The sequence below is a fragment of the Pan paniscus genome, chromosome 1 (assembly GCF_029289425.2).
Source record: "Pan paniscus chromosome 1, NHGRI_mPanPan1-v2.0_pri, whole genome shotgun sequence".
NCBI classification, from domain to species: Eukaryota; Metazoa; Chordata; class Mammalia; order Primates; family Hominidae; genus Pan; species Pan paniscus.
Window position 1 is genome coordinate 16,770,226 of NC_073249.2, and position 15,370 is coordinate 16,785,595.

The window sequence follows — 15,370 nt, forward strand, 5'->3', positions numbered from 1 at the left end:
GAAATGCCAACCCCAGCTGGGGCATGGGTGGCCATGAGGAAGGCTCCCTTAGCCCCCCTGCTTTCCTCTCCTGTCCCAGTTCAGGCAGCCTTGCAGTCCCCTCAAGCCGAGGCCTACTGCTGGAGGGCTTGGGTTGTGACTGGGAGTAGCCCAGGTAACAGAAGAGCAGAATAAACTTTCAGGAACTGACATGGGTGACCATCCTGCCTAAACCCACACTTCTGCCTCCAAGTGCTCCGTGCCCCTGACCCGTGTGTTATTTTCTTCACAGCACCCACCCCTAAATAAAATTGTTTGTGTTTACTGCATATTCCTTCCCACAAGAAGGCCACTTATCGCCACCTTCCCCTCACTGGAGCATTCGTGTTTTGAGCTGATAGGGTCATGGCCTATCTTGTTCGCTTGTATCCACAACACTTAGTACGCTTCTGTGCACATGGCAGGCATCTGAATATTTTTTGGATAAAGAAAGGAACTAGGAAAAGTGCTTGATAAATGCTTATTGATGGAGTTAATAAACCAGTGCCTGGGTAACCTAGGGAAGCAGGAGGAATGTGGGATCCACCATTCCCAGTTCACAGTGTCAGGAGCCCCAATCAGTATATGGTGTACTCTTAATTCTTTAACTCTGGGTTTTCACAACCGACACCATAGCAGCCTCCTCCAGCCCCAGGCACACACACGCACATTCCTTGGCAGCCACCCGGGAGTTAAATAAGTACAGAATTGTGTATATGGCACGATTCCAAGATTGTACTAAGGAGGCAAAGGGAGGACTTACAACTCTTTAAGACAAGTTACACTCTTGTGAGGAAGAGGGTAGGGGAACAGGAATCATCTATTAAGCAGAACAAGCATATATCTAGCCTGCTTTCTCCTGCTGTTCAGTTCTTTTAATTTAGCAAACACATTTTTTTTCTTTCTTCGAGGGCAGGGCATTTAGATAGGAGCTCAGAATACCAAGCAGTATTTATGCTAGCCTAACTAAGGCTTTGCAAAATGAAATAAATCAACTGCAAAAACAAACCCCATGTTCTGGATTCTCCTGTAAATGGCACACACGATGTTGGGCTGTTTATCATTATTCATGCCACCATACCTTTCTCCTGGTACAAATGACTGGACGTCAGCAGTATAACTCCGAAAGAAGAGCATTAGTCCAGAAGGAAAGAATTCATGAAAAGTTTGTGGACAACATTCTAGAATGTTATCAGCATCAGAGAACACTTCTGTAATGATACGACTGCTACTAAACAAGGAATTATGCCACATTGCTCATCAAATGGATTCTGTACATTTGTTCTTCAAGTTAACTTTAAAACATCTTACAGTTGGGATAAAATACATTTTTAATGAAATCTAATTTTTAGAAAATGTTATAAAACAAATGGAAAAATACATAGAGTTTGTGATCACGCTATCATTACCTATACATTTTCAAAACTATACGCTTTGGTCATTTTAAGGGGGAAAGGTGAGTAACCTACACACATGCAGCGTATTAACTAGACCATGACTTTGAGTGCCCCAGCCTTTAACAACGAAACATCTCGGGGATCATCCAAGGCTTTAAAATACATGAGACACACGGGTAGTGGAAGGCAGTGCACAGTCCTTCATCAGGTTCTTGATGGGGAAACTAAGGCCATAAGCCTTATTGGGACAATGGGGAAACTAGCATGTGGACTGTCTGTTAGATAACAGTATTGCATTAATGCCTGATGTCCTGTACATGATCATCACTTGGTTAACTACTGGGGGGATGTCCTTATTCTTGGGAAATAAATGCTGAAATATAGGAGTATGATGATGTCTTTACGCTTGCAGCTAATTCTCAGATGGTTCAGAGAGGAATTAGTGGATCTTGAAAAATGGTATGTGGATGTTTATGCTACTATCCTTTCCCTTTTCTGTAGCTCTGAAATTTTTCAAAATACACTTGGGAAAATAACATACAGGGCGTCAGAGCTCGTTGTCTAGACACACGGTTTTCATGTTAGGGCTCCCTAACTGGCGTGCACCCCAGTGAATGGGAAGAGTCCATTAGCTCCTATTATTCATGCCTGTTGATTGCTTGCCTTACTCCTCAGGTCACCTTGGTCATGTTGCTTTACTGTTCTCCCGACCTGGTGTTCCATGTGTGTGGATGTCATTGTAGAGGCAGTGCAGCGTCTTCCCGAGACCCACAGTTAGCACCCAGAGAGAGGGAGCCATCACTCATACTCAAGGGCACCAGACCAGCCACCAGCAACTAAGTTTCTTCATAGGAGTAGATGAGGCGCTTTGTTTGTTGGTTAATTTTACTTAATACCGCAGTGTTTTCCAAAACGCAGAGACCCTGAAAATGGGTCCGTTTATTTTGTTTCTTTATTTCCTCTTGAACCTCTACAAAAAGTTCATTTTAATATCACTCTTATTTTTATACTTTATTCGTCTTTTATGATACTTGCTTTATACATGTATCAGAAAAGGTCTGTGCTCACCTGGGGTTTCAGAATAAGATTATATTTACAGCATACTGGAGGAGCTTGCTACCGCGGGAACCCTGTGTTAAACTCTTTCAATAGAAAGGACTTCTACTCGTGAATAATCCTTTGCTGGGTCACTTTCTGTAACTACATTTATATAATGCTTACCCTATGCTACTCACTGTTCTAAGTGCTTCACTAATATTAACTCAGATTGTCTTCAGAGAAACCTTTGGAGGTAGATACTGTTATTATCCTCAATTTACAGATGAGAAAACTGAGGTTAAGAAACTTGCCCAGGGTCTGGCAGTGGTAAGGGACAGAGCTGATGTTGAGACCCGGAATCCTCGCATTGCACTCACGTGTCAAGTTTGCTGAAAGTGAAGCCCACCTGCCTTTCTGAACGCTGAGATTAGACCTATAATTTAAACTCTTAAAATTTTTCATATTTATAAAGTAACTTTTATTTGTTTTTCATAAAACATATTGTTGATCTTTCTAATTTAAGAAAAAGATATTTCTGGTGGTGGTTAACTGTCCACTTAATTTCTCAGTCAGCCGGGGGTGGGTAGTCCTTCTGGCCTTAGCTTAATTACTAACCTTGAAAATTTTTATTGTTTTTAGGGCCTCTGTCTGTTTCAGTATTGTTGCTGTTGTATCATATGATAATGCAGCAAACACCCCTGTAACTACCACCAGGTTAAGGACTAGAACATTGCTGTGTCTGGAAGCTCTCTGCATCCTACCCAATTACAACCCCTTCTCTTCTCCCTTGAGGTAGCCACTAACCTGGCTTTTCTGATAATCATCCCCTCATTTTCTTTACATTTTCCTGAATGACATGTTGTTTACTTTTACCTGTTTATGAACTTTATTAAGCAACTGGCTCATGATCATTGTATTCTTTGTGACTTGCTTCTTCTCTACATTGTTCATGAGATCGCCCAAGTCGTCTGTAGCCTCAGTCCATTCATTCGTAGAGTATTCCATGTATTCATTCATAGTTATTAATCGAATATCCTTCTACTACTGATGATTTGGGTTGCTGCCATTGGGGAGTTCTTAAAATCAGTGCTTCTAATCAACATTGTTCCATGTTGACAGTTGCACGTGCAGTAGGGGTTTGCTGTGTGTGTGCGCCCTTGGAGTGGGATTGCTGTATCGTAAGCTCTGCAGGTGCACACACCTTCATAGGTAATGCTCAAACTGTTTCATGCACTTTTTACTCCCACCAGCAGTAGGAAGGTACCTATTGCCCCAGTTCTTACTAACACTGGGTCACTGGGTATTGTCAGGCATTCCCATTTTTGCCTGTCTGGTGAGTATGTAATGATATTCCATTGTGGTTTGCATTGGCATTTCCCTGGAGACAACTGAGTTTGAGCACCTTCTCCGACAAACATATTCACCATTTGAGTTTGTTCTCTTTTGAAGAATCAGTTTAGGAATGTTGCCCATTTTTCTATCAGATTTCCCCGGCCATGTTTTTAACATCCTTCCTGCCACAGGCATACAACTTGCACGTGAATAACCTTAGCCTATGTAAAATGAGGCTTCTTAGCAAGCTCCATGGTAGAAAGAAGGCTCCATCTGCTTCACTGGGCCCGATTTTGCTCTCGGAGAAAGACTTGAGTAAAGCCTTGTGGCTCTGAATTTGGCCGTGTGCCAGCACTGCTGAAATCAGATTGTATCGCAGCTTTTGTCTGTTTTTCTCCTCAGTGGTTCTCACCATTCAGGAAGCCCTTCAGCTCACTGTTCAAAAAATAGTGGGTCTCTGGATTCATCCAAAGTCTACATCGTGTCTCACAGCAGCGGACAACAGGTTTCTGGGTCCATGTCCAAGCCCTACCACAGACAAGGGGCAGTGAACAAATATGTCATCGGCTGGAAGAAATCTGAGGGCAGCCCACCGCCCGAGGAGCCTGAAATGACTGAATGTCCCGGGTAAGGTGGTTGGCTGTTCTTCTCTGGTCAGCATTTTTCACTGTAGGGATTGACTAAGCAAATGTATTTTCCTCCCAAAGGAAATGTATTTTCTAAAAAAGAATAATCTAAAAACATCTTTCTTAAACTCTTTAAATGTTGATGTTTATATTTCCCTATAAAATTCTTCTCTTGATTTTTACATAAAAAAAGGAAAAGAAATCTGTGTTCTTCGCTTTTATATTCAAATCTGCCTGCAATAGAAAAGTCATGGTAACATGCTACTGATGGTGTGAGTATAGAGTCTCTATAAATACACAAGGTCAAAGGCAGTTCAAATTCCCACGGAGTCCTGTGTGTTCCTTAAAGTTGCCGTGTAAGTGACATCCTAAAACAAAAAGTATTTTTCTTAATTTTAGCATGACTTCCAATTTTTCTTTTAGTTGTTAGGTTTGAGGTTGGGGGGGGCGTGGTGGGCACGTAGGGAAGGATGCTTTGTATCTGTTTGAAAAAGAAAAAGATTTAAAAATACTAATAACCCATCTTACAACACTTGTGAACACTATGCTGATGCCTCTGTGAAGAGACAGGTAAATAAATTGCATTTCAAGAATGCAGAGCAAGGCTGGCTGGGGCTAAGGAACTATTTGCTTATTTCGTAAAGAAGCTTAACAGAATACTCGTGCTAAATGATCAGGTCTGTGTGCTCTGTTGTACCTGCCTGCGATAGCGTCATCAGGCGTGTGGTGCTGAGCGTGGCATGCACCCACACTGGGATGGCTCTTCAGAGAGAGCCTCCAGATTTTACACTTTGTCAGTGAACTAGTATCACTTTTTTCTCTTAAAAAAAATGATCCTGTGTCTTAAATACAGCTCATATGATATTGCCTTCTAAATTAAAGATTCTTTTAGTGCTTAAATTGAACATGGAATCTTTTGTTAAAAAAATCATGTCAGTCATTGCAAATGGCTTATTTAGGAAGGAATTTCATAGTGATAACTAGCCCTTTTTATTATAAATGAAAATGGTAGAATGATACATTGGTATTTCTGTCTAATAAGAGTCTTCTGAGTGCTTCACGGGAATTCATTCCAAGCCTTTTTTAAGTTCTGTGAAATATTTTTAGAAGCATTTTATATGTCGCTGTAGTACTATGTTTAGGCGAAGGACTCTTTTGGAAAGTCAGGGAAGTGTGAAAGGAGCCCATTCGGACAGTTTTCATGCAAAAGCCCAGGGTTTATGCATTTCCACGCACTGGTTTGATGGCACTAATGCTCAGTGAGAGCGAGGCAGTGTCCAGAATGAGGTGAGAAAGGGGTTTGTGTCTCTTGAGTCGCAGGTTGTGTGCACACTAGAGGAGACTGAGATTGTGTCTCCGCTGGAGCTCCCCACCTGGGGACCCCTGTGGTATGGAAGGGCAAATGGCAGTCCCCACACATGCTGTTGGGTATACCTGGGAGGGGAGAGGCTGTAGAAGTTCTTCTGTCCTAAGTTGCATTTTATCGGGAGGATTTGAGCTCAAACTGGTTATCTCAAGAGGCCGGTGCTGGGATTCGAGACCAGGGCTCCTGGTCAGTGTGCCGGCTCATCCTGGCAGATGGAACAGGTGCCCCAGGCTCTGCCCAGCAACACAGAGTGTTTCTAAGGCAAGGCAGTCATACAGGACTGCACTAACTAGATTTGAAGTTTTATCAAAACAGTGTTTTACCGAATTGCTGAAAGATATGCTTAGAAAACAGTCAGCCAAGTACATCATATTTTTAGTGTCTCATTGTGCACTGAAGAAGAAATCAGTTGTGCTCTCCACAAGTTTCACATAGACCAGTTATTTCTCAAAATCATATTGTGGAAGCCCTACTGTTAATTTTGTTAATAATATCATCTTACATTTTTAAATAATATCAGCGAATGAGCAGTTCTGTCTCAGGCTTCTGTGCACCCATTCATGCTGTTCCCTCTGCCTAAATGCCCTTTGTGAGTTTCTGAGCCTGGCCAGCACCCTCCCAAAGGGGATTGTTCTCTGCACCCGCTAGCTCAGTACTTCCTACAGTGTCTTCGCACTTGATTGGTCATCTCAGCCTGCAGAACATATACCACATACATACCACATGCACACACCCCCGGACTGGAGGTCCTGTGCAAGCCCCCTGTCCTGCTTACTTCACTACTCACGGTGGCAGGCACAGAGTAAATCCTCAGAGCGTATTTATGACACGTCATTGGATAATTTCTTTAAATTACTAGTTTAGCGGAGAAAGCTAGTGTTTTTTATAAACACATATTTTAACACATATTCTATAAACGCATATAGAAACTAGAACAGCACATTGTAATCGTAATTATGGATGTAATATTTTTATCCATGCAGTTATTGGTAGGACCTGGGATTTTTCCCCGCATCTTTCCCAAAACACATACGGCCTGGAGCTCTTGAGCACCACCTAACTCACCTCAGGATCAAATGTTGGGCGCTTCTTGGATGCAGTCTTTGTAAAAACTATATTGTTTTGTTTTCCTTATGTGGCTTTTGTGCAAAAGCCCTCCAGCATCTTGGTTTCTTCTTGTAGCTCCCATTTTTATGTCATGCCATCCCACAAACCAACTAAATCTTCAGTAATGTTTTAAAAGTTATGAAATGCTTCTTTTTTTTTTTTTTTACAGCCACTATTTGTTCATGTTGTAACTGTAGCTTGTGCTTCAAGAACTGAGAGGTACAGGGAAAGCTGTCCTACCTCAGGAATAAAGCCATAGAGGATTTTAGAGAAATCCTTCTTAATTTTGAGCATGTTTGTGTATGTTTCTTATTCTAGCAATTTCCCAGTGAGCTGTCATACAGTTATAAGATAGCCTGGCTTTTGAAATCAAGAGTCATCTCAGAGGCACACAGCAATAACATTCAGGTCATTCTCCAGCTCGTTGCTGTGGGCTGTGAATTCCTAGAGTGTTATGTTTCAGGTTGTGTGGCAAAGACTGTTTGCCTCCACTGACAGTACAGCCGCTGACTGTTTACTGTGTCTTCAGGAATATTTGGTTGCTCAGATTGTATTTTCAGAGTAAACCTTTTTAGAATGATTCCCCAGTTTTGTCCCTGTAAAGGAGCTAAAAACAGTAATTCAGCTTGACACTCCTTTGTTGTCTGTCAATACATTTTTATATACTGATAATTAAGGGAGACGGCTGCTTTATCCAAACAGCTTTGTGAAATTGCTCATAATAAAACATGCTTAGCACACGTGTGAATTGATGACTCGTAAACCCTGGGCTCCCTCGGGTGGCTTCCTCTCTGTTGCCTGGGTGCCATCGGGGCTCTGGTTGTCCAGCCGCGAGAGCACACAAGCGTTGCTTCGAAAGACATATGATCATCTCTGATGAATTATTGAAACTGTGTTTTCTGACACAGATTAGGAAAGGGAAAACACAGCCGTATTTTAAAAGTTGGCTGTGTATTTTTTTCATCCTGGGCTTTGGGGATCTGATTTGTGTCTGAATTATTCAGACATCTAACTTTGTAGTTAAGCTCATTTCACAAATGTGAAATGGCATGGGAATTTGGAGCAAACGCAGCAAAAGTGAACTGACTTAAGACCTAAGAAGTGTTTGTATGCGTTTGTGGCTGTTGAAACTGTTTACTAGGTTTTAATTCTTACCACTACAGGCACTTTACAAATAGGCTTAATTTCCATTCTGATTGTTTTCAACAGGATGTATAGTGAGATGGATGTCATGTCCACAGCAACTCAGCATCAGACAGTGGTGGGAGATGCTGTTGCAGAGACTCAACATGTTCTGTCTAAAGAAGATTTTCTGAAATTGATGCTTCCTGACAGCCCCTTAGTGGAGGAGGGGCGAAGAAAGGTTAGTGACTTAGGGAGCTTTGAAGTTACCAGAAACACTAAAAAAAAAAAAAAAAGTCTAAAGAAACTCAGAGGTTTCCAGAGTACTCCCACATGCTTCATCTCTCATGACCCTACCAACGACTCACTGCACATAGTTGACCGTTGCCAATTTTGATTGTATCAGTATGTAAAGGGAGCCTGGGAGAGGTTAAGAAGGCTGTTTTTAAAACCTCAGATAGAGCTAAAAGTCCGGCTGGCCTAGCCTCAAATCCTGGCTCCAGCAATGGGTAGCTGCATGACTTTATGCAAGTGACTTGGCCTCTTGACCTCAATGCTCTCATCTGAAAAAAGGAGATCATAGTAATTGAATTGTGAAGTTACAGTGAAGATAAGAAGTAATGTCTGAAGAGCGTAGTACAGCTCCTGGACATAACTAGTGATCGTGAACAGTAGCTGTTAAAATTCACACCACCTAACTTTTGTTCCAGAGCTCTAGCCTCTGCTCCAAGCTGTCTCTCCTTAAATGTAATCCTGTTCCAGAACTGGACTGGAGTTAGACAGCACACTGCTGGGCATTTTAAACAGGGTTGGAACTTGCACACTGCCATTTAGAGATATGCAGAGATCATAGGGAAGGTCATGCTTAAATCTCATAAACCAACCCCAAGTTCAGTGGCCTACCTTTGTCATTCACAATGTAGTACTCGATAATGTTAGCTTGCTTATTGGCTTCAGTTTCATTATTATTGCAATCTCTTAAGCCACTTTGCTAAACAATTTAAAGTACTGAAAAGGACTTAAAGGCGATTTAGCCCAATCACCCCATTTAGCAAGTAACTGAGGCCCCAGATGGTAAAATGTGAGCTCTTCATAAATATTTGGTGCCAGAGTCAGCAACTGAGTCCTTGTCTCTCACTTCTAATCCAGCACTCCCTCTTGTTCATATGAAAAGGAAAAAGGAAATCAGGTATTGCCATACTGACCATGATCAGGGTAAACTGCAGGTCTTTGTGCTTCTGTCTTCCCTATAGTAAAACAATTCTGCAATTAACCTAATTGTGTTTTTAGAACAACACTCTAATTAGACACTACTGCAAAGCTGCTTTAATCCGATATGCCTGTAATCAAGTTCTGAAGAACCTGCTGGTGGTGTGTGAGGAGGGAATCCCATAAGAACTCCATCATAATGAGTCTTTTTTAAAAAACTTATATCAAGTCATGTACATGATACTGTATAAGCTTGGGTGCAAAGGCAGACTGTTGTACAAAGAGTGTAAATAGCTTTTCTTTTTGGAGGGTTGAACTTCTTGACATGTGTTTTTTCTTCTAAGACAAATCACCTTCTTTTCATGATGTAAATTTAACTTTGTAACTCACACACATTCCAGTTACCATTCATCAGTTGGAAAGACTTGACAGAATGGAAGGAACACACACACAATAGGAATATTTTTAGACTTACTGCTACATTCATAAATGTAAATAGCCATTTCTTTGTTTGATGATGTGAACATTCTGGCTTTTACTATTGTTTACCTAAAAGGAATGTGGTTCAGTATGCAAAGGAAGTAGTTGAAAATTCAGATTTGATTTAACTTTTCTTGAGTATTTGACCACTCATTTCTTTAGTAAGAATTTTCCTTACCCTATCTGTAATTAAACACAACAATAATTTTAATGGTTCATTTAAGTCTGGTTATGATCCATTATTGTAACTCAATTTTCAACAATTATACAGACTTTGGTAAGTGATACTTTTTTTTTTCCAAGACGGAGTCTTGCTCTGTTGCCCAGGCTGGAGTACAGTGGCATGATCTCGGCTCACTGCAAGCTCCGCCTCCCAGGTTCATGCCATTCTCCTGCCTCAGCCTCCCTAGTGGCTGGGACTACAGGCGCGCACCACCACGCCCAGCTAATTTTTTGTATTTTTAGTGGAGACAGGGTTTTACCATGTTAGCCAGAATGGTCTTGATCTCCTGACCTCATGATCCAGCAGCCTCCGCCTCCCAGAGTGCTGGGATTCCAGGCATGAGCCACTGTGCCCGGCCACAAGTGACACTTTTAAGTGGACAGTAAGACTTTATTGGACTGCTGCTGATTTTTGGAAATGTGTTTATGTGGCCGGCAAAGCTTCAGTGTTCACAATTAGTCTTATTATTTAGATTAGATTGAACCTCACATGTAGTTGATTGGTAGAGAAATTGCCTAATACTACAATGTAGTCATTTCAAATTAAAATCAAACCGGTATTATGTGGAGCTTTGAATAACTATTGCCTGAAATGGCAACCTTATATAATTCCAGGAACTATCACTGCTATAAGGTTATGGAGGTTTTATTTAACATTTCAGAGTTAATAAAGCTGTGCATGTCTAATTCATGATAATATTTCATAGAATGTCAAAGGAGGAAAACATAAAATCTAATAACTACACCCAAGCCCTGGTGGATTTGCCTTGATCACCTGCATGCTGCGTTTGGCATTCTTGAGCTAACAGAGAAAACTCAAAGAAGCTATCACAATAGTATGTGAAACCACTGGACTTAGCCCAACAAGCCCCATGCATTCGTTTTTTTAATGTCTGTTCCCTCCTCGCACCTTGTTTAAACCCTAGTTTTCGTTCTATGGGAACCTGTCTCCAAGGAGGTCGCTTTACCGCACGCTGTCTGACGAGAGCATCTGCAGCAACAGGAGGGGGTCCTCCTTTGGCAGTTCCCGGAGTTCCATGCTTGACCAAGCCCTGCCCAACGACATTCTGTTCAGCACCACCCCACCCTACCACAGCACGCTGCCTCCACGGACCCACCCCGCACCCAGCATGGGGAGCCTGAGAAGTAAGCGAGGGGCTGGCTGCTCCCTGGCCAGCGCTGAGGGTGGGCTGATCGCATAACTCCTGCCTCATTGGGCTCTGAGGGTGGAGTGATTTAGGAGTTTGTTTTTGTTTTTATTAAATATATATTATTTGGTGTTTTAAATAATTTTCAAATATAGAAGCCCCAGAGTGGACATTTTGAAAAAGTTAGGTAACACTACCTATTTTGAAAGCAATTGAGAAACTCATGTTAGATATTTCTGTCAAGTCCAATAGTGACTTCTGCATCATATCTCAGCTATCATATCTATAAAGGAAAAAAATGTCTTTAGCCTGATTTAAAAAAAAAAAGAAAAGACTGATGTAAGGAGTGGGTTTTCCAGTGGGTGACAGCAAGGAGGGACATCTGGTTTTCTAGCCTTCAGTTTCTTCGTGCAGTTCAGTACCTGGAGATGGGGAGGTGGCACGTGTGCCTCGGGAGACCTGGCTTGTAGACTGGGCTTTACCCGTGGGCGGCTTTGTGTTCCTGTGCAGATGACGTGTGTTCTCTTGTGTCCCCGCTTATTTCAACTTACTAGTCACAGGTCAACCTGACGATTTCTAGATGATTTTCCTTCAAATCCTAAAAATCTTTGATTTTTATGTAGTGTCAAGTCTTCATTAATGTCAGTTTTTAAGGACACTTTTTTTTATGTTAGCCTTATTTCCTTTATACATAGTTATTTTTTTACAGAAAAAATGGGAATTTAATCAGAAATCTATTCATTGCCAAGTGTTTTTTCATTTCATCACAGAAAATATCTTTAGAACCAATTCGAACTTCATAATACACTTAGAAGTCCCAGGCTAAATGAAATCAAAGTTCTAATAATATTTCCAATGTTTAACATAATTGGAAATGAACCTTATCTCATAAAATTCTTAATCTACTTCTTTAAGTAACATAATAACCTGCCTGTTATAAAGAGTCCATTTACCTAAATTGAAGAAACCTTTAAACGCCTTCTTGACAACCATGTGAAAGGTCAGCCAGACCTAGGCCACTTTCCTAATATTTCTCTAGCTGTTTTCTCTTTTTTGTAAAAGGTAACTTCAATGTCCTCTTAAAAGCTTTTGTAAAACCAATAAAACTCTATTTTCCTGCAAGTGTTATTTCATTTACAGTGTTTGAAGTGTGCTTGTGAACTCTCTGTGGTACGTGTGTTATGTTGGTCTTACATTCTACCCTTCATTTTGTTTCCAGGTGAAAGATGTATGTCCTTTTTTTTTTTTTTTTTTTTTTTTTTTGTTAGCTTCACTTAAAAAAAAAATAGACTTCTTAGAGCAGTTTTAGGTTCACACCAAAAAGTACAGGGGATTTCCATATACCTCCTCAACACATTTTCCCCACTGTCAACAAACCCCTGCCCTCAAAGAGTGGCAGTGGTACATGTGTCATAATCGATGAACCTATGTGGACAGATCCTTATCACCCAAAGGCCCTGGTTTACATTAGGGTTCGTTCTTGGTGTTGTACATTCTGTGTGTTTCTAAAATGTGTAAGATGACATGTATCCGCCATTACAGTATCATTCAGAGTAGTTACACTGCCCTAAAAATCCTCTGTGCTCTGCGTGTTCATCCCTCCCTCCCCTCTAGCTCCTGGCAACCACTAATCTTTTTACTATTTCCATTGTTTTGCCTTTTCTAGAATGTCGTATAGTTGGAATCATACAGTATGCAGCCTTTTCAGACTGGCCTCTTCTACTTAGTAATAAGCATTCAACTTCCTCCATGTCTTTTCATGGTTTGATAGCTCATTTCTTTTTACAGCTGAATAATATTGCGTCATCTAGATGTACCGTAGTTTGTTTAGTCATATACTGGAGAACTGTATCCTTTTTTAATGTGTTCAAAGGCACAATTAGGAAACAGTCAAGTTATACTGTTCATTCACTGTCCTAGTTGAAAACTGCCTCACTTGTCTTCATTTTTACTTCTCTAGAAAAAGCACTAAGAGTTTTCCTTGCCATTTGCTCTCTTTAAAGAAACCTTCTTATTTGGTGATACATCTCCTCCAATAGCTACACTTAAGAAACTACTCGGAAAAAGTTCTCTAGGCTTGATGGATGAACTAACAAAATGTAAATCAGAAAACTGGAGGTAATTTGTATTGAAGTGTATTCCCCTAAAAACTTCTGATTTCCAACCTCCTGTCCATGGAAAGTTTAAGCTTCCAGAATCTAATTGTTTGGAGGCCTCTAGTTCCCTGGCCTTCTGACTACCACAATCGCCTATGTGATTATAGATGCTCCTTGACTTACGATGGGGCCATGTCTAGATAAACCCACCATAAGTTGAAAATATTGTAAGTTGACCACGTATATGGTGACCTAACCTACTGAACATCATAGCATTTCCTAGCCTACCTTAAACATACTCAGCACACTTGCATTAGCCTCTAATTGGGCAAAATCATCTTGCAACACAATACACTATACAATATCAGTTATTTACCCATGGAATCTCGTGCATGGCTGACTGGGAGCTGTGGCTCACTGCCAGTTCAGCATTGCGACAGAGTGTCATACCACCTATCACTAGCCAGGGAAAAGTTCAAAATTCAAAATTTGAATTATGATTTCTACCGAGTATGTATCACTTTTGCACCATTAAGATCTACTCAAGACAGGTTTTAATAATCCTCTTCTTTCTATGGTTTCTGGCCATTCTGTAGACCCTCTCTAAGAAGATACCACTCTTTAAGAATAGTTTTGACAGTCAAAAACTAGAGCAGCCCAAAAAGCTGAAATGTGAGTGTTAATGCCCAGAAGATGTCTTTGAGCGAGAAATGAGGAATATTTGAAGTTGCCCAGTAGTTTCTCTTAGTTTCTCAGAGAGATATAGCTTCACTTTAAAACTTGGAGCAGAGGTTGGTTCCAGATGGTTTTGAATTGCTGTGTAGATAGAGTTGGGCAGAAAACTCAGAAAGCACAGATACTCTTCTTTTAAACTTTAAAACATAGGGCATTCCTAGGGAAAAGAGAATCTTTCACCAGGAGAGACTCAATCAGATTTTGTTTATAATTTGGAGGGAGGGTAGCAGGGCAAAGCACCAGTAACTGCCCGTCTCTTCCCAGTGAATATTGGAAGACCTAATCTCTGCACCTTTTCTACATGTAATTATCATAGTCACAGGCTTCTCTTTCAGGTATTTTTAGCTTTTAAAAGTTACAGATTTGAATCTGTCTCAATCTTTCTTCTCTTGAGACTAAGATCTTAATCTTCATACTTAACAAGCTCATTTTGGATGTAATTCATGTCATGATTCATGTATATTTCCTGTGAAGTCACTGCAATGTGCTGTATCTTTATGTCTTCAACTTGGAGGTATGCAAATATCACCTGATCGAGCAGTTGAGAATATTTCTGAAACATTTCTGCCTTGCCTTTAGGACCTTTGTTTTTGTCATAGGTAGATTGCAGAAGAAAATTTATTTAAGGGCCCAGATGAGAAAAAAATGACAGTGGGCTTTTGAACACACAGTTCACAGGCCACATAACCAGTGACACTGAAAAGCAGTCATATTTTCCTTTTATTCCTTGGCAGGTAGACACCTGGGTTCATTCAGCACAGTCCCAAGCATTGGCAGGCTCACAGGCTTAAAGATAATTTTTTGGTTTTTTATGGAACGGAGATCAAAACTCTGAAATCTTCCTATGAGAATGGACTGATGAGAATTCTTAGATTTCAAAAATGAAAATAGAGAATATTATGTGTGGTTTCAAATCCTGTAGTTCTGACCTACGCACATCACAAAGAATGCCCCTTGAAGTTAAAAAGTGGGAGAGTGGGAGAGCTTAGAATAAATAAAATAAACTGGTATTTTAGTTATAATGTAATACTTGCATGTGTTGCTTCAGACCACATGTGTAGCCTCGGTGGTTTTGTGTTGTAGATGATAAGGACTACCAACCACCAGAGGAAGAATCCTTGCCAAGGGTGGCATGGCAAGGTATCCATCCATCTGCAAACAGGGTTTTGACTATTCAGTATTTGACTAGGCAGTGTTATTCAGTGTAATACTTCTTTCTCTTTTTTCAAATGTCCTCAGTCTTCCCTGTAATAAACATTGCTTTCTGAAAAGTGTAATTGTGAAACCTCAGATATCTGACCGCCAGGAAATGCTGTTGAGAGGCTCCTTGGCATTTATAATAATAGCAATAAACTCAGACTCAGTAAAGATGGTTACTGTGATTTCAGGTTTTGGGTAAACAGACGGGAAGCCACAAGATCAATGTCGCAAGCCAGAGCAGGTGCGCAGGCAGTGGTTCCCTGATACTACCCCC

General features: G+C 40.7%; 1 protein-coding gene across 5 annotated transcripts in view; it reads left to right on the forward strand.

Moving 5' to 3' along the window:
* Positions 1 to 15,370, forward strand: part of SIPA1L2 (signal induced proliferation associated 1 like 2) — a 235,123-nt gene that overhangs the window by 194,595 nt on the left and 25,158 nt on the right. For all 5 annotated transcript variants that reach the window (XM_034949114.3, XM_034949112.3, XM_034949111.3 and 2 more), the window contains 3 exons: positions 4,188 to 4,412; positions 8,094 to 8,247; positions 10,844 to 11,063. In XM_034949114.3, coding sequence (XP_034805005.3) covers positions 4,188 to 4,412; positions 8,094 to 8,247; positions 10,844 to 11,063 — 599 coding nt within the window. The remainder of the gene's footprint in view (positions 1 to 4,187; positions 4,413 to 8,093; positions 8,248 to 10,843; positions 11,064 to 15,370) is intronic.